The sequence below is a fragment of the Mesocricetus auratus genome, unplaced genomic scaffold (genome assembly GCF_017639785.1).
Source record: "Mesocricetus auratus isolate SY011 unplaced genomic scaffold, BCM_Maur_2.0 Super-Scaffold_2245, whole genome shotgun sequence".
Lineage (NCBI taxonomy): Eukaryota > Metazoa > Chordata > Mammalia > Rodentia > Cricetidae > Mesocricetus > Mesocricetus auratus.
Genome location: NW_024429180.1, coordinates 45,058,224 through 45,082,725, shown reverse-complemented (window position 1 = coordinate 45,082,725; position 24,502 = coordinate 45,058,224). Strand labels below are relative to the sequence as shown.

Below are 24,502 nucleotides of genomic sequence, written 5' to 3'. Positions count from 1 at the left end.
GTGCTGAGCCTCTTGCTCATAATGACTTCACTGTTCTCTATGGAAGACTTAATGAAAGAGGATGACCATATCCCCCCTCCCCAGGCAGAGACTACAGGACTCTTTCATTTGCATGTCTCAACATAACAGTGGTAGGACCATCAGGAGCCTAAATTATTTCCCACCAAGAGGTAGCCAGGGAACCCCATTCTTGACTACAATTCATACCAGACCACTAGATTTAATATTTCCCTACTTTCTTTTTTGTAGGTTTTTATTCTCATCCAACTACTAGTTTTACTAGTTTAGTGAACTGTTGTTATGAGCATTCTTCCTGCCAGCCTGGTCCCAGAGCTGTGTCACTCCCAAATGAACACACAGGACACTATATTAATTATTGAAGCTGTTGGCCATTTTCTATGGTTTCTTATTGCTAATCTGAGAATTCCATGTAGTCTTCTCTTACCAGAGAAAGGGTTCTGACTTCTTACTCCTCTCACATCCTACATGATGACTGACCATGCCTCCGTTTCCCAGAATCCTCCACCTCTCTTAGTCCCACCTATCTTTCTTCCCTATTGGCCAACAGTGCTTTATTTATCAACCAATAAGACAAACATAATACACAGAAGGACTTCCCCCATCAAACTGTTTTTCACTGAACATCAGACAATTATTTCTGGGTTAGCATTCCTCATTTTCAATGTGCTTTTTAAAATCTAGTGTTACTGAAGGTGAACAAGGAAGAGTGTCCCTCTGTTTTCAAGAAGAAAAAGACGAACATGGAATAACAAATACAGACTGCAAAGGTGGAAGGGACATGGAGAACTTGTTACTTCATGACAAGCTGAATTTGGAAGGTTTTCTACCTTTCCTCAGACCAAAATTCATGGCCCTGAGCCTTACAGGAAGGGCTATTACCTTATGGAAGTGAACCAGAATTGTATTCCATCTGAAAATGCTAGAAAATAAATGAATGAATTCCATGTAGGCACAACATTATACAGAGAGCAAAACAAATGTTTTTACTTTCAGTTGATTTGTTCAGATGAAAATTATTATTATTATTATTGGGTTTTTTTTTTTTTGGTTTTTCGAGACAGGGTTTCTCTGTGGCTTTGGAGGCTGTCCTGGAACTTGCTTGGTAGTTCAGGCTGGTCTCGAACTCACAGAGATCCGCCTGCCTCTGCCTCCCGAGTGCTGGGATTAAAGGCGTGCGCCACCAATGCCCGGCTTATTATTGGGTTTTTTAAGATAGGGTTTCTTTGGGGAGCCTTGGCTCTTCTGGAACTTGCTTTGTAGAACAGACTGGTCTTGAACCCACAGAGATCCACCTGCCTCTGCCTCCCAAGTGCTGGGATTAAAGCCGTGTGCCACCACTGCCCAGCTGATTGATGAACTCACAAAGGTATTAAGACCAGTGTATTAAGGGGTGCAGTGAAAAAGGGCAGACTCCCAGATACAGAGTACAGCTGAAGCCGCCATTGATCTCTCACTGCCTGTCTGCCCCGTGGGCCCCCACCACACCAAGCACGAACCAGAGCAAGAGAGAGTGAGCTTGCTCTCTCATCCAGCTTTTCCATCCTTACATAGCCCTACGGCAGAAAGAATTCCCACAACATGTCTTCCTTTTTGTCTAAATAAGAAGGTTCTAAACCTAATACAAAACTATATACAACGAGAACAAATATGGAGGGGGAATTTGTGGGAGCCCACAGTGACTCTGTCCCATCTTGACTTAAGGTCAGAGAGTTCAAACTTATTCTTGCTCCTCACAGCCAAATAACATGATGTTTGTCCAAAGATGCGGCTACTTGATGTCTTGCTCTTCAAGACCAAATAACATGATGTTTGACTTAGGACATGGTTACTATATGTTTTGAGAATTAAGGAGGTAATTGTACTTGCTTGTTGCTTGTATCATAGTAAGGAAGTCTTTTGGCTTCCCCTTTTGCTTTGGGTATAAAAAGACTATAAGAAATAAATTGAAGGTGTCTACAGTATTCACTGAGAACTCTCCCAACTCTATCTTCCGTCTTTGGTCTCTCTCTTTTCTCATTCCTCACATTCGACAGGCCAGCTGGTCCTGACACAACCAACAACAAAAATTATGTTTATTAAATAATTTTTTCCAATTTTTCAATCAAATTCATTCATAATTAGACAAAAGTAACTATAATCTGACCAGTTGGTTTTCAAATCACGTAATATGATGATTAAAGAAGAATTTGTTGAGGCAATGTAAAGTATAGTTATTCTGTCATTAAAGCCCACATGTAAGTGGACATGAAAGAGTTAAACAATAAAACCTCATTGAGGCCACCCCTGGACATTATTAGCCAAATTAATAGAGGTCAAAGAGTACGTTGACCCATGAAAAACAACACAACCATAAATATTTTTCAATGAGTTAATAAAGCTGGTTCTTGAGGCGGAAGTCATCTTTTCCTCAAAAATTCATACCAAGGAAAATGAATCATACTCAAATAGTTTTTTGGTTGTTTATTTGTTTTTGAAACAGGGTTTGCTATGTAGCCCAGGCTGGGATTGAACTTGCAATGTCACTGCTTCACTTAGCCTTTTCAGTACTCTCACTTAAAAGAATTCCTGTGTTTGTGTCCGTTTTGTCATTCTTGCCTGATTACAATTTACTATCCTCAGAATAATTCTTTAAATATTTACATGATAATCATTTTCCGTCACTTCAGTTTTGCTCTTTCTGTACCTTACGTTTTGTTTCTTGAAAGCGCTGTATTATCAGGTTTTGCTTTATTATCCATTCCTTAAAATCTGAAAAAGATTTATTTTTATTTTATGTGTATGCATGTGTTACCTATGTGCATGTATACTCATTACATGCATACCTGGTGTCTTCCAACTTCTCTGATGTACTCTTCCACTCAAGTTTATGATCTTTTCCTTTAATTATTGTCTCTCTGTCTCTGTCTCTGTCTCTCTCTTTCTCTCTCTCTCTCATACACACACACACAGGTGGACACACACACACACAGAGAAAGAGATGCACAAATACATAACTATAACCCGTGAGTTCATTTTTGTGGTTTGTGTGATCATTTTATATTGGATAACCATCTCAGGGGCTCATTCCTGGGATAAGCTGATTCTCCCTCACTCAGCAATCATTAGTTGCTTAGTGTAATTCTTTGTCTAGGGATGGGACCTGGTGACATTTTTCCCCTTCTGCATTACCATGTCTATTGATACTGTCATTGCTGAGGTCTTGTTTAGGCAACCGTTTCTAGTCTCACAGCTGAGTTCCTAGTCTTCTGCCTCATAAAGCCTTTCTCCCTCCTCTTCAGTGACGTTCCCCAAGCCTTAGGTACAGGATTTGGGGCTGTGCTTCCCGTGGTCTGCTGATCTCTGTACTGTGTCCAGTTATGGTTTTCTGTATTGGTTTCCATTTGTTGTAAAGTAAGCTATTAACTGATGAGGGCTGAGAGCTACACTTAACCTGTGGGTATAAGGGATGAGTTCTAGACTGTGGTTAGGAATTATACTGATCTAGTAATGTGGTGGTATTGGGTTCTCTTTTAAGACCCATGACCTCAGTATCCCGGGGTACTTGGCTAGGTTTCTAATACCAGGCATGATTTCTTTATTATGAAGGCGCCTTAAGTTCAATGAAACAACTTTTGGTTGCTACGAAAACATGAGTGCCACTGTTACGCTGTTAGCACTGCTGCACCTTTAGGGATCTCTCGCCATGTTGGTCATTGCTGGCATTCACAGGCATCACAGCTGGATAGGACTACTGCTTGTTTCCCTGCCTTGGCAGCTTGCAGAGTGAATTCTGGTTCTATGGAAGCTAGACTGCAGGAAAAGAGGCTTTCAAGTCAGAGCCAGGTCAAATCATCCAAATCCTGTGTTCTTGGTGCGTGAGGTCATCAGCAATAGGGATTTATGTTTAACCTCTGAGAGGCAACCCTGGGAAACAGCAATAGCCTTTATTATTTGGGGACTCATTTCAGTTACCCAGACCAACAACTTGAAAGGAGGTTTCTCATGACTAATTGTACGTGGACTTTTCTGTCCCACTAGGAGCTCCCCCAAATAGCCATACAGAGTCTTAATATTAATTATAAATGCTTGGCTGATGTGTAGGTTTGCTTTTAGCTGGCTCATAAATTAAATCAACCCATTTCCATTAATCCATGTGTTGCCCCAGGCTCGTACTTCCCATCCTGCTTGCTCTGTGTCTCACGGCATCTCTCTGACTCCCAGTGTCCTCCTAGTCTCTCCCACACAATCTATTCCTGCCCCGCTATAGGCCAGTCAGCTCTTATTGACCAATGAGAGTAATACACATTTATGGTGTACAAAGACTGTTTCATACCTGGTACTAGGATTTTTGTTAGTCTATGGTTCTTCTTTTTTTTTTTTTGGTTTTTATGAGACAGGGTTTCTCTGTATTGTTTTCGAGGCTGTCGGCCCTTATGGGGAGCATTATCAGCCCAGGTATCAAATACTACTTACAGATTAATTCATATAGTGCCTAAATGATTCACGTGTATTATTTCAATCTGCCAAAGATCTTTCATGTAAAACTATATACAATTAAATCTTTCCACCAGACTTGTAAGATGGCTCCGTGGGTAAATGTGCTTATAATGCAACCTGACAATTTGAGTCCAATCCTCAGAACTCATGTAAATGTAGAGGAGTATCTACTCCACAAAGTAGTACTGTGACTTCCACGCATGCATGGTGACATGCATGCCTGCACACATACACCACACATACATGTGTGTGCACACACTCACAGTTTGTCACCAAGAAAAACCATGTTTCTTTTCCTTATACAAGTATAGAACCATGACCTCTTTAATAAAATCCTCTTCAGCTATGTGCTAGTTTGCTCTGGACCCCAGACTTATCAACTGCATATCTCCAGTGAATTCAACTTGGCTTTTTGTACTTTCTTTAATTAATTCATATCTATATTATGTTGTATGAGTACCATAATCCATAGACCTCTAATATTGATTGATGTAATCCCTGCTTCTCCCATTATATCTCTCCTAGGGAGTTTAGCATGGGTGGGGCATAATAGATATTCATTCAGTATTTGTTACAGAAAAAAAAGGATTTTAGCTAGGCCTGGTAGTGCAGGTATATGATTCCAGCTACTTGGGAGACTATTCAGGGAGCATTACAAGTTCAAGGAATGCCTGGATCAAGGCTCAGCCAACAACAGAGAAGAAAGGGTAAAATGGGGATGGTTGGTGTGTGTGTGTGTGTGTGTGTGTGTGTGTGTGTGTGTGTGTGTGTGTAGGGGGACAGAGCAGGGAGAAGGAGAGGGAGGGATGTATTTGTAGACATGAGTGCCACAGTGCACAAGTGAAGTCAGAAGACAGCTTTGTAGAGATGCTTTTCTCTTCCTACCTACACATCAGTTAGGGACATCTGTGTCACCAGGCCTGCAAGGCCAGTACCTTTATTCTCTGAGCCATCTCATTGGCCCTTATTTCTTACTTATTCACTGTAGTTGCCGGCACCCAGCCCACCATCTTTCGATAGTAGCATTCTCATTTGACTACCATCTGATGGGCCTGCAGTTCAGAGATCATCCTCCCTCTAGCCCAGGAAAAGGGAGTTGACTTTACTTAACCCGGTCAGGTGCTGTCTTCTGGGGTCATTTGTTCTATATGGGGCTGCTGGTCTTGTACTCACAGGATGAGATCTACGTGGACAGCCTCATCTACTTTCCCAACGTCGGTCCTTCATCTTCTCTTCAATCTCTTGCACTTCTTTAATGTGCCCAATAAGTGTCCTTGCTCAAGTCTACCAGCTACTGCTGCTTACAACCCAAAAGTTAACTGATACATCTAAGGAAAATAACTTGGGATGAATGCAAAATAAGGCTTGGGATGAGATCCATTGAGAATATATTTTCAGTTCCAAAGACAGTCACTGAGAACAAACAATTCCAGTTTAACCCTGAATCAAAATGCAAATTAGCATTCAATCATCTCAGCACATATCAAGAAGTAAAAATAATCATGCCATAAGGCAACAGAGGACTTCCAAAGATAAGAGTAATATTCCTTTTCAAGAAGAACTTGCTGGTAGTTCAAACCTGTAATCCCAGCAGTAGAGTTTGAGGCGGAAAGGTTGCCAAGAGTTCCCGGCCAGGCTGGGTTATAGAGGAAGGCAGTTTTAGAAAAATAAAATAAAATAAAATAAAAACCCCACCAAAGCTTACTGCAGGATTTATATTACATATTTATGTTCTGAGGAGAAAATCTGCTCTCCGCAAGGCAGAGCTTTTGCCCTCTTTTTACAACATAAATGCCCCATTTCTTTGATAATTATACATCTTTGGCATGGCTAAAGGATTTTCAGTTTGAATTAAATCCCTCCAACTTGTCTAGTTTCTCTCCCTTCCCTACTGATTTGACCCTTTGGGATTCTTTCTTTTCACAGCCAAGGATTAAATTCTCTGTGAAAGCCTTGAAAGCAATAGACATCAGTCCAGAAAATGAGATACAAAATTGTCCAAAAGGAGAAAAGCAATGTCAAGTCCTACATGAGAAAATAATTGGACTCTCATTCACACTGGGAAAAAGTCTGGTTTCAAACTGAGTTTCTTATTGACTTTTTTTGGTCATAAAAAGAATCATCATTTATGTCTAACAAGAAACTGTTACTCTTCTTTTGAAAGAAGATCCCAAAGTTTGGCATGTTTAAGTACCAAACAAACATCTCCATAGTGAATGGCTTGCTGCCAACATCTGGTATGTCCATGAATCTTAAATGATGTCATATCCAAGGCTCAACCAAACATGCCAGACTTTCCATATATTTGAGCAATAAACATGATTTAATCAGTTGTCTAAATGTTTTTAAAAGGCAAAGCACCTGTGATTTCACTAAATTAAAATGTGGAATGGGATGGCTGTTGGTTCCTACATTGACTGCAAAGTGAAAATCTCTTCCTGCTAGTCCCATCACGAGCAGGAAACAATCTGCACGGAATGACCCATCTCCAGGCACTGCTAGTTGGTTTGACAGTTTATGCTGGTATGTGATTTCAGACACATGTCAAGTCCCTCAATCCTGGAGTTTCTCTGTCCACTTATACAATGGGAACAATAAAATTTACTTCTCAAAGAAGGGTTTACAAAATTGGTTATTATCTTTTTTCATGATTTTATAGTTTTGCTAATCCCACTGATCAAGAATAAGATTACTACCAGGCTTTAAAGCCAAATTTGAAGCAAGCTTTAATGAAATATTGGACAGGTGTATAGGGTTTCCCAAGAAATGGCCCAGAGTCACGGTTTGCAGTCACTTAGGTATTTTCCTCAGGTCCAATGAGGGGCAAGCATACATCCTGACATATTTCCTGCCTGTGAACCTCCTGCCCACATGCGATCAAGCACATCCAGTGCGCAGATGGGTCTAACAAACTTGTTAGGGGAGTGAAAAACACATGGCTTGTTATCTCCCATAAGCAATGGCCTCCAGCATTTCAGGAACTATCTGTCCTTGGGCAAGAGGCTTGCAGACTAGAGGCATTTTTTGTTTCATGGATCTCTTAGGCATTGTAATTAAAACTTAAAATGTAACTTTGGCTTGTACCCTTTCCTGCAGTGTCACCATTTTCAGTGACACAATCATTCCTAATATTCCTATTTGCTTTTTTGGTTTAATCATGGGGTCACAGGTCATTTCAGTCTGGTTATAGTTTCTCCTCCTTGCTCATTTCGTTACTATCAATAAAGAAAACAGATTCTTCCATCATACAATTTGCCTTATGGTGGTTAATCAATCACACTCTGTAGACATTCATGAAACAAATTCCTTCAATTTATTTATTTTTTATACAGCACCTTGTCACACAGACTTGGCTGGCTTTGGTATTCACTGTGTAGCATAGGCTGGTCTCTAACTCCTAGCATTGCCCTTACTTCAGTCTCCTGAGTGCTAGATTACAGATATATTCTACACGGCCAATAATTGTTTTAACTTGAAAGACTAGTAGTGTCATGGAGTTTGTGGCTTCTGGGAGAGGACCATAGACTCAATTGGGATTGTAACTTTACTGGTACTACTTGTTAACTTTATTGGTACCACTACCAGGACAACAATCTCTGAACCAAACTTTAGATTGCTGTGTGAAGGTGGGGGTGGGGTGAGGGAGGTGAAAACCACAAGACCCTGAGCCTCAACACAAGCAATCCAAGAGCTGTTCTGCTCTGACAAGATTAGGTAGTCAAGGTTACCTCAATATAGTACTTCAATGTTGGTATAAGCACTTTACAGAAGCCAAAGGGTAGTCAGTCATATCATAACAAGTAAACAGTCACAGCTGCACATTTCTGGTGGGGGTCACTGGGTCAGAGTTACTGAGAACTTATCTTCTAGGGACTAGAGTCAGAGACACACGGCTGAATGCCTAGCAGTATTTGCCATGATAGTAGATGCTAAATAATAGAAGTGATGTCTAGAAATTAGTAAGTCCTGATGCATAAGAAAGTCAAAGACAAAGTGTTGTGGAATATTAGTTGAAGATACGCTGTTACATTTGTTTATGCTGTGGAACATTTGTTTTAAAGATGCAAAGATGTGTTGCATTCTTTTATGTTGCATTTTTAAAAAATTCTGTAAAGTTGTGTTAGTTTGCCTGTCTAAAACACTTGATTGGTCTAATAAAGAGCTGAATGGCCAATAGCTAGGCAGGAGACAGGATAGGTGAGGCTGGCAGGCAGAGAGAACAAACAGGAGGAGAAATCTGAGAAGAGAAAATGGGGGATTGAGAAAAGGAGAAGGAGAATGCGGGTGGGAGGGTGGAATTCGAGCATGCAGCCACCCAGCCAGACATGGAATAAGGAAAGAAAAGATATACAGAAATAGAAAAAGATAAAAGACCAGAGGCAAAAGGTAGATGGGATAATTAAGAAAAGCTGTCTAGAAATAAGCCAAGTTAAGGCCAGATATTCATAAGAAAGAATAAGCCTCCGTGTATTTATTTGGGAGCTGGGTGGTAGATCCCCCAAAGAGTGAAGAGTAAAACCAACCAACTACAAGGAAGTTGTCTCAAGATACCCCGAGGAAGGCGTAGGAATGTTAATGAACTCTAGGTTCAATGGGATAAAGACAATGACTGCTGGACTTCAGAAAGCTCCCAGGTTGGGAAAGGATATAAACTAAGCAAGACGAATATCACAAGTGGAAGAGTAATTGGAAGAGTTTATAGTTTCAAGTCATGTGTTATATACAAAATTTGGGCAAGAATTTGGTTACTCTAACTTTAACTTCTTTACCTGTAAAATAGAATTCTGGGTTCTCAAACCAACACAGAAAGTCTCATACAGACTTCCCAGACTCAAGAGAAAAATTATAACAGAAATTATGAACTATTTTGTTGTGTATTATATAAAATCTTATGGGTTAGGAAGTGAGTGTGTGTGGCTTGTGTCTTTAATCTTCCTTCTGCAGAGGCTGGGGCAGGAGGACTGCCATGCGTTTAAGGTTAACCTAGGCTACATAGTGAGTTCCAGGCCAACCTGAGATTCAAAGTGGGACTCTATCTCAGGAAACCAAGCAAGCCCCATACAAAACAACTAGCAGGCACTGTGCATGGTGATGCACATCTGGAATCCCAGCACTCAGCAGGCAGAAGCAGGAGAACCACTGCAAGCTTGAGGCCAGCCTGGGCTACACAGTGAGTTCCAGGAGAGCCAGGACCCTGTCTCAAAAACAGAACAAAACTAAGCAAACCATAAAACAAAGAAAACTGATAGAAAAGAGAAATTATGGAATTTATAGTGGGGATTAAGGAAACAAAAAAATACTAGAATCATAGATAATCAACAAACCCAAAAGTCAGATTTTGAAAATAATCCAGACATGGAAAATTCTAGAAAGAAGATTATGAACTAATTTGGCTCATGATTTTTGATGTACAATTATAAGTACTAACCATATAGTTCTGGCTACATCTGTCATTCAAATCACCTAATGGCACTTCAGGTCATGGTTATAGGAAAACAGCTTGGGTCTCCATGGAAGATAACAGTGATGTAAGATTATGTTCAGGAGTCCAAGTATACCTAGGCTTTAGTTTTAGTTTATGAAGGTATGGTTGTGTTTCCCCGAATTAAAACAACAACTAGTCAAACCAGAGACCTCTAACTATGAAGGCGTTTGTTTGACCAGGGGTAGGTCATCTTCCATTTCCATAGACTTCAGAGCAATCTCCTGCAGGGGAATGTGTATGAGTTATTTTAATCTTCAATACTATTCCTAAAGCAGCATTTCCTGAATGTAGTACTCATTCCACAACTGACCTTATTGACTTAATCTAGGTGTCTACTGGTTACATAAGTATAGCATGGCTTAATGAAGTGTATGGCTCTAGGCATTCTATAATGATCTCCAGGTATGCAGGCACAAATAGAGTTTTCTATTACATATTAAAATTGAGCTACATTTAGTCAAGTCCTTAGTAAAAGTTTGATGACAGAGAGAGCTCAGGACAATAGCAATTAATTCTTTGTTTACTTTATGATTAGAATAAAACATCCATGGAATTTTCTTAAAATGGGATTAAACTATAACAGAATTTGAATTAAATTTAATGGATTTATTCTTACTCAATGGGTATGCTTTCTTTGGGTCTAGATCAAACTTGGAATGATTCCGCATCCTTTGTGTGAACACTGCATGTGATGGGGGGTGGTGGTGGTGGTGGACCCTACTGGTATTGAGTGAGTTTCAAAATGTTTGGTGTGAACTGCCCATGGGGAATTCATATTCAGAGGATGAGGTGGTGGTCTGTGCTGGTTAGTTTGTAAGTTGACACAAACCTAGACATATCTGGGAAGATGGAATCTCAGTTGAACAATTGTCTCCATCAAATTATTTTGTGGGAAAGCATGGGCATTTTCTTGATTAATATTAGGATGTGGGAGGGCTTGGTCCATGGTGAGTGGTGCTGCTGTGGGCTGGTAGTCCTGAATGTTATGAGAAAGCAAGCTGAATAAACCATGGAGAGCAAGCCTTAAGCAGCACTCCTCCTTGGCTCCTGCTTGAGTTCCTTCCCTAAATTCCAACACAGATGGATTCTGATAGGAAAATATAGCCAAGCAAATCCTTTTTCCCCAGGTTGGCTTTGGTCAGTGTTTTATCACAGCAGTAGAAAGCAAACTAGGGCATCGTTGTCTCCAAAATGCTGCTGAAAATACAGTTGAGTTTGTTCAAATGCTCTGATCTCCTTGTTCTGGGCAGCCATGATGAGCCCAGTCAATGTCATAGGGCTTTCTTTAAGAGGGCAAACAGGTCTAAACACCTCAGATGGTCCCTGTCCCTGTTGAGAATGGAAGAAAACTTCAATCCAGTACTTTAAAAGTACAGTTGATAACTCACGGTAACTTGTAAATATATCACACTTCCTCCTTATGGAATATTCTTTCATTACATAAATAATACTTTGTCATGGGATAAATTGATGACTGTAAATACAAAAAGGATATGATTTTATTCTCTGCACAGTTGTGTGCTGTCATGCCACTTAATAGCCTCAATTGTGTGTGTCCTTCAGTAGCTGTCAGTGGCTGTATTTCCTACTAAGTGTTGTGTACTTTCCTGGTAATATAATACTGTTAAATTTAGTTACATCACAAACAGAATATTCCTTTGGGGTTTTTTCCTCCCAAGTCATCAACAAGCGAAGGGTAAAAGTGGAACAGCACATTGAGACAGCTAGCAACCTCATCCACTTGCTCAGGATAGCGGGTCTAACCAGAATGTGTCGTAGATTTTCCATTTGTATCAGACTCTTCCCAGAATGCTCACTCTCTAGAAGACCTATGCACAAATGAAGTCTCAGCATCATGGGTTTGAACACTGTTGTTATTATTTCACATTAAAACTAATCTTATCTGATTTCCAAAGATCTGTATTGTGCCAGGCGTTGGTGGCTCATGCACGCCTTTAATCCCAGCACTTGGGAAGCAGAGGCAGGCGAATCTCTGTGAGTTCGAGGCCAGCCTGGTCTACGGAGTGAGTTCCAGGACAACCTCCAAAGCAATACAGAGAAACCCTGTTTCAAAAAACCAAAACCAACCAAACAAACAAAAGATCTGTAGTATACTTGTGAGCAATTAACAACTTGATGACTTGATAGTCTCTGATCACTTGTAAGAAGAGGAAAAATGTCTTCGATGCAACTTGAATCAAATCATTCTGTTGTTTTCTGTTTGTGCAGACTTTGGGGTGGACCAGGAAGGCTGCCTCTTCTTGTGCCTCCACTGTACACACATATTAAAACAATATAAAACAAACTACCAACACACTCTAAACCAGTCAGCAGATACTGAATTAATGACATAAAAATTCAATCCATTTTATCAGTCCTATTCCTAATTTTTCTAAAGAGTATCAAGTTCTGCATTTCCCATCTTCTAGTCCTTACCGATACAGCAACATGCAAATTATTATATATTCTTGGCTAGGTCAACTGACTTTGTGTTGGGGGGGGACACATCTTAACCTAATGAAGTAGAAAAGTCCCTGCAACCTGATTCAGATGAGACCAGCCATGGCTTTCAACATGTGTTTGTGAGATGCTTAATGTTCTTTCCAATAATTTACAATTGTCCTTTCACTTTCCTCCCCCATGCTTCTGTGGCAGTACCATTCATAAAATACAAGTAATACAAGTGCCATCGTGGAACAAAACTTACCATGCACTTGGGATGAATAATCTGGTGAACAGTGTTAGCAGCTAACTGCTATGACACAATTACCACAAAGCAGAAAAGAAAACATTACTGTTCTGTGGTTTTGTCAACATGAAAATTGTTGTAATTTCAAAATTGGAGGTAGAATGAGGAAAATTACAGAGAAGGGAGTGGTAGGTTCAGCAGCCAATGGGAAGGGGTGGGGGCATTTGAACTGTTGTCTCTCCTAAAATCTTAAAAAATTGACATCCAGAAGACTGTATCTAAGTCAGTGGTTCTCAATCTTCTGAATGCCATGGCCCTTTAATAAAGTTCCTCAAGTTGTGGTGACCCCCAACCATAAAATTATTTTGAGCTACTTCATAACTAATTTTTCTGTTATAAATTATAATGTAAATATCTTATATGCAGGATATTCAATATGTGACCCCCCCCCAAAGGACCCCTTTGAGAACGGCTGAATTCTAAGCAATTTGGAAGTATGTTAGCAGTTAGGTGTTAAATGAACTACTAATTCAGTACAAGTAGTAGGAAGATGACTGCTGAATCAATGTGTTCCTAGAACAGAGTCCTGATAACGGGGCCAAACATCTCTTTTGATGTTTTAGTAATTTTGAGCAGGGTGGAAACAGTGACTTTCTTCCTCTGGATAGCCTACAGATCTAGGAGGTAGTTACTTTTTTCTAACTTTAGTTATAGGATAGAAAATGGTTTAAATATTTCCTTTAAAATTTACATTTATGCATTGTCATGTGTGTGTGTGTTGTGTGTGTGTGTGTGTGTGTTCCTGCGTACAAGCATCTGAGCACGTATGCCATGCCCACACACCTCTACAATGGTATGGAGGTCAGAGGAGAACCTTTAGGGTTTGGTTGACTAATTCCACCATGTAGGTTCTGGGAACTGAACTCAGGTCATCAGGATTGGTGGCAAGTGCCTTTACCTGCTAAACCACCCTGCTGACCTCAAAGTGGTTTTTATTGCACTTATCATAAATGAGACACAAAATTCACCTGTGAAAATGGAAAGTGATAGCAGAAACTTCATTTGGCAATACTACCAAACAGGACTTTTGACCCACAACCAGGTTGTAAATGTTTTAGATGGACTGCCTCAGTCACCCTTCTCTAGTGGGACCACACACCTGCAATTACTGTTTCTTGTGGGCTTCTTGTGAGAAGTATGACTAGTCACAACAAAGATCACCTAGGAAGTGTCTTAGAAGACATGCACAAGCTCATCTGGCCAGAAGATTCACGGACTCCCCATGCCTGAAGGCCGGGGTGTAAGGACAGCATTATCCGTACTCGCAAAGTCAGAGGCTCCCAGTTCCCAAGCCCCACACCAAATGCTACCCGTAGGCAGGCACACAGCGATCAGCAGGCGCGGAGTCAGCTCCGATATGTGTGCCATTCTCACTGAACTCTGCCTCTTAAAGAATGCTTTCAAAAGAGTAGTCAGCAGCTGCAGGGCATAAAGAATTTTACAGAGATCAAGTCAACCCCACAGTATTGGATAACGTGAACAAAATTTTAATAATGAGCTTGTTTTCTGATACTCTCATTTCTAAAGCCAATCTTCTTCAGAGACACCCAAAAAGCATCTGTAAAGTTCAGATGATAAATTATATTGATACAGTTGCTATATAATGTGAGACTTAAATTCTCTGCAAGCATATACTAAGTTTCTATCCTACCCCCATTGAAAGAATAAAGAACAGTTAGCTCTTTTCTCAAGACACTTTGCATTAGAAGAGTTAAAAACCTTTGTTTTTATTTATCAATCAGTTAGGATCAACAATGGGGCAGCAGAGACTGTTGCCCCTTCTTCACCCAAAACAAACACTGAGATCACTGTAACCTAGCCTTTCTATCTCAGTTACAGAGTCAAGCAGTTCTTTGAAGAATCAGAGTTATACCCCTGGGCTGGAATTAACATGTAGTATCAAACTTTTCTATTCCTAATGGAGGCAAGGCACCTGGATTTCCCCCTCCAATTTTTTTTATGGAAAGCTTCGCTGGCATCTTTGCAATTAACTTTATATTTAACTCAATGAAGAGGCTGAGTCAGTCTTAGATTTAATCTTCTTGCACTTGACAGGTATCTTTATGTCGCATATAATTTTGTTCAGCATTTCCTCCTAAATCTTGCAATTTCTTCAGACTTTTCAGCATTTTGCTTAAAAATTCTAATTTATCATTCATATAGAAAGACACTATAAATAGATATTTCCTCTAAATGTTAGCGATGTTAACAGAATTTTATTGTATGCTTCTGACTACAATTTAGCTGCATATATTTAAGGTATTTTAAAACATTTATTTACTGGGGGGCAGTACAGTGAGTGTGTGTATGTGTTTGTGTAAGTCAGAGTACAGCTTGCAGAGTCGGTTCTCTTTCCATCACATGAATTCTGGACATCAAACTCAGCTCTTCAGGCTTGCAGCAAGTGCCTTTCCCTTCTGAGCTATACTGTTCAGCTGTTTTTCCCATCCTGTTTTTCTTTTTGAGACAGGGTTTTACCCTGTCACCTGATTTGGCCTAGGAATTTTATAGCCACGTCTCCAACTCTTAGTGATCCTTCTGACTTAGTTTATAGAATACTAGGGTTACAGGTATGAATGATTATGCTTGATTTAAGATTTTATTTTCATTTTAATGGTATTAAAACAAACAAAATATTCTAGTCCTTAAGACTACTGATTCTGGTTTTCTTCTACAACAAAACTAAATGGAAATTATAATATTTGAATATGTTGCTTAAAGCCAACCTATCAAATTTTCCTGAAAGTTAGGGTAGAATAGAGGAGAAAATGAGTGACCAAAAGATAATTCCTAAGAATATAATATAACATCATCTTCTTCCTCCTCCCCTAGCCCCTTCTCTCACCCCCCTTTTGGAGACAGGGTCTCACTGTGTAGCCCTGGCTGTCCTGGAACTCACTATATAGACCAGTCTGGCCTGCAACACACATAAATCCACCTGTCTCTGCCTCCCGAGTGCTGGGATTAAAGGCGTGCATCACCACACCTGGCAACAACCATTCTGGAGAGTTGAGACTGATGATGAACTTGGGTGTTTGAGAAGATGATTAGTGCAATGATTGCTTTGGATTATGTGTGGTGCTTGGACCCAATTTTGTTCCTACTGGGCAGAATCCTATTAGTACCATGATACAAGCAAGTATGGTGCATGTCTTTTTTTCTGCAGTTAAAATGACACACAAATACAGATGGGTCTTTGAAAAGAACATGTTAAGAAGATAAGATTAAGGCTGGAGAGATGGCTCAGTGGCTAAGAGCTGTGGTTTCTCTTCTAGAGGTCTTGAGTTCAATTCCCAGCACCCCCATGATCACTCACAACCATCTATAATGAGATCTGGTGCTCTCTTTTGGAATGCAGGCATACATAACAAATAAAAAAATCTTTAGGGCTGGAGAGATGGCTCAGAGGTTAAGAGCACTGACTGTTCTTCCAGAGTTCCTGAGTTCAATTCCCAGCAACCACATGGTGGCTCACAACCACCTTGAATGACATCTGGTGCCCTCTGCTGCCATGCAGGTAGAAGATTGTATACATAAATAAATGAATAAAATGTAAAAAAAATCTTTAAAAAAAGATCATGCTTTTCTCTACAGGTGCTTATGAACATCAGAATGCTAAGTGCTCAAATAAAAAGGCATTTATCTTGTCCTATACAGAAAATATTTCTTCCTTATGTATGATTAACATCTTTCTTCTATGCATTTGGCATCTGTTTTGATCAGAAAAGGATCATTCAACTTAATCAAATTATTGTTCTGCTCATTTATGCCCAATTCCTATGTGGCCACGTTAGGTCCCTACAGTATACACCCTTTCCTGGAATGCCTCTGCACAAGGAGAAAACAGCGCTTAGAGATTCTTTGGAGATGTCCAGTTAGAAAAACTCAAACATGTGTTTCCAGTAGAAATTTAACTTGGGTGCTTGAGTTGACAGGACCCTGAATTATGTGTTTCTGGTAGGTTATGATGGAGTGGTAGACTGCCAGGGTTTTCATCTTGGCTTGGCTACTAGCCAAGCTAAAAGACCACAACTTTCTGGACCTCACTTTCCTCATTTGTCAGATGGGGGCAATTATAGCTCCTACTTTATTCAGTTGTGTTGATTAAGTGAGCTAAAACTTGTAACACAGAGAACAATGGCATGGTTATCGTGAGCAATAAGCAGGAACTATTATTATTGGTGAGATTCGGAGGGCTGTTTGATTAAAGCCTTTGTTCTTAATCTTTGTGTCTCTGGTGTTGGGAACTGAATCCTGAGCTTTCTGTATGGTACAGAAGTGTTCCACCAAGGAGCTACACCCTAAATTATCTTTTTTGGGGGGGGGGTTCACGCAACAGCCCAGGTCAGCCAGGAATTCTCTACGCAGTTTCCTTAGTACTGGGATTACATTGATGGGATACCATCTCACTGGACTTAGCACATTGCTTGTTTTCTACAAGTTATTTAATAGATGTGCAACAGAAATAGAAGTAACAAGGTCTCCCTCTGTAGTGTTGGCTATCCTGGAACTCCTTATATAGACCAGGCTGGCCTTAAACTCGGAGATCTGATCTTGGATTAAGGATGTGTGCTGCCACACCCAGCCAAAAGTCTTCAATTTATTTTTTTAACTTTTCTTCTGAGGGGAATCAGAACCAAGCCCACTGCTGGATGACCAGAATGAGCTCTGCTCCTGATGTGGACCTTTTTACAAGGCCTCCATTTTGTCAACTTTTTGTTAAGACTTTCACATACTTTATTTTGCTTTTTAGCTCTATCATCAAAATAATAGTAGACTTCATGGAAGCCAAGGAGTGACAAACTGCCATTTGCCATTTAAAACTTTGACATACATAGGGCAACATTTTGAGATACCAGGGACGGTTTCTTTCTCACTACAGTCCAAAGAAACGTCTTTCTGTCAGTGTACATCCTCTTGCAGTTTCAATCCATTAGGACAGCTTCTATTTTCTATTAAAAAATTGCTGAGAAAGCATGTTCAATATGCACTTCAGAAACTGGTGAGTCACTCGCAACAAAAGCTGCTGGGGTTATGTCCACCAACACAGGTGACATCCAAATAGTGTACTACAAAAGATTTTCTTTTTAAGGACTCAATCTCCCTAAGTAGCTCAGGCTGCCCTGGAACTCAAGGCTCTCCTGCCTCTTCCTCAGTGCTGGGGTTACAAGCTATACCACCATACCCAGGGGAATGACTAGTTTTGTAAAAAACTCAAATGGTCTCAGTTGTCTGAAAATGCAGGCATTCACACAAACTAACTGTAAGACCAAATTGCCTTCATCACTGAATATTGCTTTAAGCTGGTGAAGGCTTTCAATTTAAGCACTCAGGAAATCCTGAGATACAATGAGTTTAAGGTCACCTTATCTCACTTAAAAAAATGTATGGGGTGGTGGTAGCCCCCAGGGAGGCAGAGGCAGGTAGATCTCTGTGAATTCAAGGCCAGCCTTGTCTACATAGTGAGTTTCAGGATAGCCACAGCTACACAGAGAAACTGTCGGTGGGCGGGGAGTGTAAATTCTTTTTATTTTATTTTATTGGGAGACTGACAATGAGGATGAGGTAAAGGGGCATGTGTGAGAGTTTGTTACAGGCCAGACAAGGGATGTCAGAGGCATTTCTATGCAACAGTATAGGTGACATTCAACCTTTGATGTATAGGCTGAAGAGTACCAAGCTCAAAGGAAACCGAAGATAACATACAGTTTTGTTTGTGTTAACCTCCCAAAATTAGACGGGTGATTTTCCCGAGTCAGACGTCAATCTTGTAAACAATATGTATTCCCTAAACCTAGATTAGAATACAAACAAAAAGCTCTCAGACGACCCTTTTTATCTTTACTTGCTTAAAAATAATTCCTGGGTAAGATGTACAGTCTTGGTTAGAAGCAAAGCAATGTTTAGAGTGGTTTTGACATGTAATACTTCGGAGGCAGCTAACAGAAAATTGCCTGTAAGCACACCTGAACCTAACTACATTCATGAAATGTAGTTTCAAAAATAAAAAAAAAGATGGAGAGGATTTCAGCTGAACCTACTGCTTTTCTAGCCCTAAAAGGCATTCTTCACTAAATTCCTTTAAATTCCAGTTAAGACCAAGCCCTGGCCTTTTTACCTCAGGGGGCCACCACACTGCGGACACAAAGACAATGAATGGCTGGAGGGAAGCTCCACCTGTTGGTTATCTGGCTGGCCTGGCTCCCCCTTCCCCCCAGGTACCCAGGGGGACAGAAAGGACCACTCCCTGCTGAAACAGCTCGGAAGATTACGGGTCAGCTGCGCTAACATCTGCTAGTAACCTTGCCCTGCCCGTCGAAGGGCTAGGACCGCGTGGCACCGCCACCTCTCTGCACAAAAGGTACCCGTGGCGTGGGGACGCGGCCAGCTCTGGGGGATCCGCAGCCTGGGCATCCCCGAGGGGGGGAAGGGCGATGCGGGTCGAGGGGGAGCCCAGGGGCGGCTGGGAGGAATGAGGAGGAGGATGAGGATGAGGGCCCCGCCACGCGCCGAGGAAGAAAGCCTGACTCATGTCGTGGCAGCAGCGGAGGGCTCCTGGGAACTGCAACTCGTGATGCCGTTGCCGAGGAGAAAGCCTCATTAGCCATTCCGCAGGCCGGGGGGATACCGCCCAGGGGCGCGCACGCCCGAGACCTAGCGCTGCTCACCCGCCTCGCCCTCCCGGGTGCGCGTGGGAGCCGGCAGCGGCCACGCCTAACTTGCGCGCGCGCCGCGTGGCCCCACGCCCCACCCCAGACTCTCCACGCGACCCGGATTCGCTCGCGCGCCCAAGTGCCCCACCCCCACCGCCCTCCGGCGTCGGCGGCTCCGCCGGCCTTCGGCAATTTCCGTAGAGACCGAACCGAGAGCTCGGCGCAGCCCGAAGACAGGCCGCCTCCCCGAGTCAGACCCGGCTTTATGTCTGCAGCGCCGGCGCGCACGCGCAGACGCCATCTTCCCTCCTCTCCTCCGCGACCCCTCCCCCCGCCGCCTTCTCCTCCTCCTCCTCCTCCTCCTCCTTCAACTCGGTCGGCGCTCGACCCTCCTCCTTTCGCGTTGGGGCGCTGGTCCCTCCTCTCTTGATGCCGCGAGAGACCAGGGGCTACAGAGCAGCCCGAGAAGAGCACTAGTAACAACCACCACAGCCCCCTCCTCGCCCGACGCCCTCCCACTCCCCCGCCCCGCGCCGCCACCGACCAACCCCACCTCTCATTTCTTTGAACGGCGTCGGCTGCAGTCGCTGCACCAGCCCCGTCTGGCCGCCGCCGCCACCACCGCGAAAGGAGCCACCGCCGCCGCCGCCGCCCGCGGCCCCCCTCCCTCCCGGCCGCGGGAGCAGCACGGTGCCGAGGCAGCCGGCGGGCTGAGAAGAGGACGCGAGCTCGCCCCTCCGCTCCCGCGCACGTCCCGCCGCCCGCCGGAGCAGCCCGGGCGCCGGCGCCCTCTTCCTCCCCGAGGACGTGTGCCGAGCCGAGCGCCTGCCCCGAGGGACGAAAATGCTCGGGCTCCATGGCTGCCAGTGATGGAGCGGTCCCTGGGCTCCCGCTGCCGCCGCCACCACCACCGCCGCCGCCGCGCCCCGGCCGCGCTCCGCGAGGACCCGGCGTCTCTGCGCGCCCGCCCGCGCCTCGTTGCTGGGCTCACCGTACCGGGCGCCCCTCCGCCGCCGTCGCCGCCTCCCCGCTCGCAGCCGCGCCGCCCGGGTCCCAGCCGCGGCCAGTCTTTCCTCCCGGAGCAGCCGTCGCGAGCCCAGGGGGTTTGAGAGGGGCCGCGGGCCGCGGGGGGGGAGGCCCGAGCGGGGCCGGCCGCGCCGGCAGGGGAGGTTGGAGCGACGCTGAGCTCGGGGCTCGCCGGCGGCCGCGGCGCCGGGGGTGGCGAGGGCCGGGCGACCGCTCGCTCCGCGCTGCCTCGGTGCAGGGCGAGCGGCGGGGCTTTGCAGTGGCCGCCGCCGCGGGAGGAGGGGGCTGAGCTGGCTCCGGAGTTGGCCAAAGAAGGTGGGCATTTCTCGCTTCTCCTCGCCTCCCCCGCCCCCTCCTGGGCTCCCCTCCCTCCCGCCCCGCACCCCACGTGAAGCGGAATATAAAGGGGGGTGTGTGAGTGGAGGGGAAAGTGAATGGCCAAGGACTGAAGGGGTCCCCCTCCGGTTCCCCAGCCACCTGGTTCACCCGGTTCATCCTCCCTTCCCGAAGCTAGCCCTCGAAGGCAGGAGCAGCCGGCGCCTTCGGCAGAGGAGGAGGAGGAGGAGGTGGAGGAGGAATCGCGTCGGGCGGAGCTTCAGGTCCTGTTCTCCTCTCCGGCTTCTCCATACAAAGATTACGGTGCAGAAGGAAATTGCACTCGCCTCCTCCGCCCCCCCGGTACCCAGCACAATGCACCAGCCGCCCGAGTCCACTGCCGCGGCGGCCGCCGCTGCAGACATTAGTGCTAGGAAGATGGCGCACCCGGCAATGCTCCCTCGAAGGGGCAGCGGTGGTGGCGGCGCCTCTGCTCTCAATGCAGCAGGTACCGGCGTCAGTAGTGCTGCTCCATCTTCTGAGGATTTTCCTCCTCCTTCGCTGCTCCAGCCGCCGCCTCCTGCTGCATCTTCCTCGCAGGGACCACAGCCTCCGCCTCCACAAAGCCTGAACCTCCTCTCGCAGGCTCAGCTGCAGGCACAGCCTCTTGCGCCGGGTGGAACTCAGATGAAAAAGAAAAGTGGCTTCCAGATAACTAGCGTTACTCCGGCTCAGATCTCTGCCAGCATCAGCTCTAACAACAGCATAGCAGAGGACACGGAGAGCTACGACGATCTGGATGAGTCTCACACGGAGGACCTGTCTTCTTCGGAGATCCTCGATGTGTCGCTCTCCAGGGCCACTGACTTGGGTGAGCCTGAACGCAGCTCTTCAGAAGAGACTCTGAATAACTTCCAGGAAGCCGAGACCCCCGGGGCAGTCTCTCCTAACCAGCCCCACCTTCCTCACCTCCCACAACAGAACGTTGTGATCAATGGGAATGCTCATCCACACCACCTCCATCACCACCATCACGTTCATCACGGGCACCACCTTCACCATGGACACCACCACTCACCCCACGCTGCCGTGGCCAGCCCGTCCATCCCTGGAGGGCCACCCTCGAGCCCAGTGTCCAGAAAACTCTGTACAGCTGGAAGTTCTGATGGTGGTGTGCCAGTTGTACCTACTTCTGCTGTATCATCGAGTGGCTTGCCCGCATCTGTGATGACTAATATCCGTGCTCCAAGTACTCCAGGCAGCATAGGTATAAATTCTGTTACTGGCACGAATGCAACCAGTAATGTTAACATTGCTGCTGTGGGTAGTTTCAGTCCTAATGTGACAAGCAGCGTGCTTGGTAATGCTAATCTAAGTACAAGCAATATTCCTAATGCTGCTAGTGTAAGTGTTGGGCCTGGAGTTGCCAGTGGTGTTAATGTGAATGTCTTGAGTGGCATGGGCAATGGTACTGTTTCTTCCTCTCCTATTGCTAACAGTGTCCTTAATGCAGCTGCAGGTATCACTGTGGGAGTGGTTTCAAGTCCGCAGCAGCAGCAGCAACCAACAGTTAACACGTCAAGGTTCAGAGTTGTGAAGTTAGACTCTACCTCTGAGCCCTTTAAGAAAGGTAGATGGACTTGCACTGAGTTCTATGAAAAAGAAAATGTCCTGCCGGCTACAGAAGGCGCGGCGATTAATAAAGTGGTGGAGACTGTGAGGCAGACCCCGGCGGAAGTGTCTTCGGAGAGGGAGAGCACTAGCGGGAGTTCCGTGAGCAGTAGTGTCAGCACACTGAGTCACTACACAGAGAGTGTGGGAAGCGGAGAGATGGGAGCCCCTGCTGTGGTGGTGCAGCCGCAGCCGTCACCGGGTCTTCAAGGTGTGGCCCTCCAGCAGATAGATTTCAGTAGCCCTGGTTCACAGAGTATTGCAGCAGTGAGTATACCACAGAGTATTTCTCAGTCACAGATGTCACAAGTACAATTACAGCCTCAAGAATTGAGCTTTCAGCAGAAGCCAGGCCTTCAACCTGTACCTCTGCAAGCCACTATGAGTGCAGCCGCCGGTATCCAGCCTTCCTCCGTCAACGTGGTTGGTGTCACGTCAGCTGTAGGTCAACAGCCTTCCATTTCCAGTTTGGCTCAACCCCAACTGCCGTATTCTCAGACAGCTCCTCCAGTGCAAACTCCTCTTCCAGGGGCACCACCCCAGCAGTTACAGTATGGGCAACAGCAACCAGTGGTTTCTACACAGATAGCTCCAGGCCATGGCCAGTCGATGACTCAAAATCCTACTTCAGAGTATGTACAGCAGCAGCCCATTCTTCAAGCAGCGATGTCCTCGGGACAGTCCAGTTCTGCAGGAGCAGGAGCATCAGTGATCCCTGTGGCTCAGCCCCAGGGAATCCAGCTGCCAGTGCAGCCCCCAGCAGTGCAAGCACAACCTGCAGGGGCATCTGGGCAGCCCATTGGCCAGGCTCACACAGCAGTGCCTGCTGTACCAACCGGCAGTCAAATCGCAAGTATTGGTCAACAAGCAAACATGCCCACTGTAGTACAGCAGCCATCCACCCAAGTTACACCTTCAGTTATCCAGCAAGGTGCTCCTCCATCTTCACAAGTAGTTCTACCTGCTTCAGCCGGGATTCTTCATCAGGGAGTTCAAACTAGTGCTTCAAGCCTTCCTCAACAGCTGGCTATCGCACCCCAGAGTACCTTGTTAACTGTGCCTCCCCAGCCGCAGGGAGTAGAAACAGTGGTTCAAGGAGTTGTTTCCCAGCAGTTGCCCACAGGTAGTCCTTTGCCCTCTGCTAGTAGTATTTCTGTTACAAATCAGGTTAGTTCAGCCGGTCCTGCTGGAATGCCTTCTGCCCCACCAAACTTAGTTCCACCACAGAATATAGCACAACCCCCGGCTACCCAAAATGGCAGTTTGGTTCAAAGTGTTAGTCAATCTCCCTTGATAGCCACTAACATAAATTTGCCTTTGGCACAGCAGATACCACTAAGTTCTACTCAGTTCTCTGCACAATCATTAGCTCAGGCCATTGGAAGCCAAATCGAAGATACCAGGCGCCCAGCGGAGCCCTCCTTAGCCGGCTTACCTCAGACTATCAGTGGTGACAGTGGGGGACTGTCAGCAGTTTCAGATGGGGGTAGCAGCAGCCTAGCAGCCTCTGCTTCTCTCTTCCCGTTGAAGGTGCTACCGCTGACAACACCCCTGGTGGATGGCGAGGACGAGAGGTAAGATTGTGTGTTTCTGCGGACACTGAGGAGTTCAGAGTCTAGTGGTCATGTGTGTGGGTACAGCTAAGTCTGAAGTATCAGAGCTTTTCGTTTGCATGTGAAAAGTGCATATTCATGGTAAGTTTTCCAGAGTAAGAGTGTTGATGACCTCAGAGTGGGTGGGAAGAAGAATAGGTTATGAAAATAATGTTCACGATAGTTACAAAGTGCAAGCCTATATTGCAAATAGGCTTGGGGCTGCCAGGTAGATTTTTATTGTTTTAAAATGCCTCTAAGAAGATAATTTATGTAAAACAGCCTACATCTCGTTACCCCACGAAATAGTTAAGATATTCTTTTGAGCTACTAAAATCTTTGTGATCATTTCTTGTCGGGGGTTGTGGTTCCCATGTTTGTTCCTGCCATACAGCCCTTTTCTGTTCTAGTACTTTTGATCTTAGACTGTGAAAGATACTGTTACCTGCTTGTCCTCCCAAGGCACTGTGGGAAAGATGACCTAATCTGGGTGATATAGGTTGTCCTCACACTG

The 24,502-nt window shown here is 44.7% G+C and overlaps 2 protein-coding genes across 7 annotated transcripts in view; one reads left to right on the top strand and one right to left on the bottom strand.

Moving 5' to 3' along the window:
• Positions 1-20,733, bottom strand: part of LOC121134656 (translation initiation factor IF-2-like) — a 90,179-nt gene extending 69,446 nt beyond the window's left edge. Inside the window, exon 1 of the mRNA XM_040733336.1 lies at positions 19,938-20,733. Within this exon, the coding sequence (XP_040589270.1) occupies positions 19,938-20,733 (796 nt within the window). The remainder of the gene's footprint in view (positions 1-19,937) is intronic.
• A 27-nt stretch (positions 20,734-20,760) lies between these two features.
• Positions 20,761-24,502, top strand: part of Tsc22d1 (TSC22 domain family member 1) — an 89,959-nt gene continuing 86,217 nt past the window's right edge. For 5 of the 6 annotated variants that reach the window (XR_005869786.1, XR_005869734.1, XR_005869743.1 and 2 more), the window contains exon 1: positions 20,761-23,970. Coding sequence is in view for 2 of the 6 variants with exons in the window: in XM_040728709.1 (XP_040584643.1) it covers positions 21,101-23,970 (2,870 nt within the window). In the remaining 4 variants the exon portion in view is untranslated. The remainder of the gene's footprint in view (positions 23,971-24,502) is intronic. The other variant, XM_005070948.4, reaches the window with a different exon arrangement.